Source organism: Crassostrea angulata, chromosome 2 (assembly GCF_025612915.1).
Source record: "Crassostrea angulata isolate pt1a10 chromosome 2, ASM2561291v2, whole genome shotgun sequence".
Lineage (NCBI taxonomy): Eukaryota > Metazoa > Mollusca > Bivalvia > Ostreida > Ostreidae > Magallana > Magallana angulata.
The window spans coordinates 40,121,236-40,125,294 of record NC_069112.1 but is presented as its reverse complement, the minus strand read 5'-3'; the positions used below and the strand labels follow the sequence as shown (position 1 = coordinate 40,125,294).

At 32.1% G+C, this 4,059-nt stretch overlaps 1 protein-coding gene across 1 annotated transcript; it reads left to right on the top strand.

Moving 5' to 3' along the window:
* Positions 1-1,802: 1,802 nt before the first annotated feature.
* On the top strand, positions 1,803-3,008 carry LOC128171715 (IgGFc-binding protein-like). Its single transcript, XM_052837478.1, has one exon. The coding sequence runs from the start codon at positions 1,803-1,805 to the stop codon at positions 3,003-3,005; it is 1,203 nt and encodes a 400-aa protein (XP_052693438.1). The 3' UTR covers positions 3,006-3,008.
* Positions 3,009-4,059: the final 1,051 nt, after the last annotated feature.

Genomic DNA, 4,059 nt, shown 5'->3' with positions numbered 1-4,059 from the left:
GACGTCTAAATTAGTAAAATTAGTAAAAATAATAATCATCCAATCAGAACTGCACTTCATTTTCCAATAACTAGCAATTATCTCTTTTACAATAAGGTATTCTTTATATAGCTTCAATTTGATCTGATATGCCGCATATGTATGGGAAAGTCCGTGTTTGTAACATTCTTGGTTGAATCTGTTAATTACATTTGAAACAAAAAAAAAAGAACCTAATCAGTTAATCGAGGGCTGAATTTACAATTTTAAATTCTTTATAGAAAAATAGGATGGAGCCCTTCATGATTCATTGTATGCTTATGACCATAAGCCTGTTGAGTGCGGAAGCCATGTCATTCAAAACTTACGGGGGAAAGATTGAGTTTTTTAACAAAGTGTCTATATACGAACCATTAGAAAACAAACATACAGGCTCTCTTCTTAGGTGTAGCGTGCTTTGTGGCATTGGATGCAACTGTTTCAACTTTAATTTAAAGACCGGCACGTGTCTTTTATATAACTCATGCAATCCCTTGCATTTGACGGTCTCCGAAATCGGATGGAGATTCTTTACTGACCCCTCTCTTGATCCAAATGGTGAGTACATGTTGTCAGATCATTTATAGATTATTGCAAAGAAAAATAAATACATTTACTAAATACCAGTGTATGATTACATAACAAATTACATAGATCAGCGCGCATTATATCATTTTATTTTCCATTATATGATTGCTATAACTACTTAAATCTTATTTTGTTGCATGCATCATTTACATTTACTCTAAATTCATCAAAACTTATGCCATGGCAAACCCAGATGCGTATATGTTTTGTTCATTTCACCCCAACATTCAAATAAAAATCAGAAGGAAAATCATCGTTTCCTTCTTATGAATTACTAATTCATATTTCCGTGTGTCAATGTATACATGTATAGAATGCTCATTTGTCGATCAACTTTAATCATTGTGTTTAAATTATTAAATTAATGAAACAAAAAATGGTCACTTAACAAAGTCCATATTTTTTTTCAACAGTTTTGTAATCAAAATTGTCACAAAATGTTTGAACCATTGAATCTTACTTTATTCAAAAAGAAAAGTCTCGACTTTCCCTATAGTATCATTAGGTAGCTTGCGGGTTTACTTCCGGTCATGATCAGACGGTTAACTCTTCAAAGAGTCTTATAAACTAATTTGTGTATTATAGAGAATAGTCTTTATTTTTCAAACAAAATTAATAATCTTTATTTTTCAAACAAAATTAATAAACAGAAAAGTGATTTTCTTGATTTTTTTTTAATATGGTTAGTATTTTAAGTTAATCAGCACTTTCCTTTTACAAATAAGATGTTTCCTTTTTCTGCATCTAATGCTTCAAAAATGAAACATTTAAAATGAATTAGAATGTCCTGCACTGTGTGTTTGTGTTAATATTTCAATATAAATCCATTTATTAAAATGGGTATATATAATCAATACGTGATAAAAGTTATGTTCGACAGTAAATAATCAGCATCGGACGTGTTGTGTTTTATGATAATACAATTAATTCTTTACATTGTACATCCCATACCTATAGATAAAAAAGGCACACATCAACTTTATGCTAAACGTTCCCTAAACCGTTACATTATGATGACTAAACGTCTTAAACACTATAGAAAAAAACATATGTGATCATCTTAGACAAATATTGTAAAATTGTTCGCATTTTAACTTAACTAGCGCTTTCCTTTTACAAATAAGGTGTTTCCTTCTTATATTCATGTATTTCTACAATTTACAGAGAACAAGAAATTTGGTTTCGTCGTTTTATTTATGGGGAGGACATCAAATGATACGAAGAATGTTTACATTGCATCCAAGAAAGGTGCAAGCATGAATATATCAACATCCCAAGATCTTGACAACTCCTTAAAACGGCAGATAGACAGAACGGTTAGTATAGCGTCAAGTCAGCATATTATTTTTCCACCTCAATTGGAACTTAACAAGTTTAAGAGAGAATTGAAGTCAGTATTCATAGAAACATTTGGCGATTCTTTTGTCGTAAGTCTGGATAATATGAAATGGTATGCTGGAAGCTTAGGACTTATACCAATACATAAACTGTCTACCTATTATGTGGTTATATCGACAGAGCCTTCGAGTTCTTTTAGCAGTCAGTTTGCTTTGGCTGCTATTAAAAACAATACATCGGTTTCAATAACTTTTAAGATGAAACAAAACATTCCTCTCTATATCCATGGAAACTCCTTTTTGAATGGTGATGCATACACTCTAACACTTGACCGATTTGAAACATATCAAATTGCCCATGGAACGGATTTAACAGGAACCGTTGTTCAATCTTCAAAACCTATCGCAGTATTTTCAGGAAATGATTGTAATTGGCTTGAAAATATAGGTTATTGTGATCCCCTCATTGAGCAGGTTATTCCAACAGCAAAGCTAGATAACATGTACATTGTACCTCCGAATCCAAATGACCGAAACACTAAAGTTCTTATCACTGCGGTAGATCAGAGTAATATTTCCTACACAGTGGATCAAACATCTCACACTGTTTCATTGAACAAACTGGATTCTTTTGATATAATAATTTCTAGCAGGCAAACGTGTGTGATTGAATCAAACACAACAATTATCGTTACAAGTTTTGGCCTTTCATCTCAGATATCTGATATGGGCGATCCTTCAATGACAAACGTACCTGGAGTTCATCAGTATATTGATTACTACAAAACAATCGTGCCATACGGGTTCAATTATAGTTATGTGACCGTGATTATGAAACAATCTTTAAAAGATTCCATCCGTATTAACAACACAGCAATAAACAGAAACAATGTTGTATTTGAAGAAAATGTATCAGCCATGAAATTATCATACAATGTGAGGTCCATACAAGTAGAGGCAGGGGAGGTTATCGTATCTACGGTAGGCGGGGAGAAGTTTGGACTCATGTTCTCCGGAGTTAAAGCTTGGGCTGCCTATGGTTTCTCTGCATTCAATCTGTGAAACTATAATATAGTAAAACCTACCTACTCCGGCTTATACCGAGTCTGCAACATATTTTTCAAGAACAGATTAAGTGCGACTTAAGAAACGGCAATACCTTTCTAATACAGAGTTGTATAATAAACATTGAAGCAAACGTTAATGTATCATTTCATACAAACGCTACATAACTTACTTTTGACTGTGTAAATAGTCATATTTTAGTTTTAACTTTTATTTATGTTCAAAGAAAATTAATATTCTTGATTCGCCGTTGCACTGAATGATTGATCAGCAAGAACATGCTTCATATTTCATGTTTTTTTTAATTACCTCTCTCTCTTTTCTTTCAATTGTTAAACTGGTTGGACTTGTATCCAATATTATCGAATAAAACGATTCTATCGTGTAAGGCTATATTATGTTGTACTTGATACATCTTAAGTAATAATCGCCCTGACGTGCCGTTTTACTATTACAGTTTACAGTTTAATATGTTGTCAAAGCAATAATAATAACCTTTGAGATGAAACAATTTTTTATGTCAACTTTCGCAAAAAAGTACTATTTACTTTATGTTTTATTTTAAATCAAATAATGCGTTCAATGTGTGTGGGCTTTTTTTCATCTTAACTGATATGATTTCAATTTTGATATTGATAATTCAAAAAAAAATGCTTAATAAAAACAGCGATAATCTGTAATTTTAAATCCCAAAATCAAGGACTAAACGATTCACCTATAACAAAAATGTCATAATTAAGATCAAAAGTCGTACAGGGTACAATACTAGTGCAGGGAGGTTTAATACATGTATTCGCAATGGTTATAAAGTGAAATATACTGTGTCATTTCTACACATACTACCTAAATTGCATACAGTGAAAGGCCAAAAACTAAAATCTCTATCACGTCGACCTAAACTCATATCTAAGAACTGCTATTAAAAACTAACGTATGTTGTAGCTTTTCTTTCACGTAATGAAAATAGCATGTCCTCACTTGATGTAATCGTGGTGGTGGTAGGGACAACATGCAGAAGACAAACACCATATATATACTCATTATAACGATT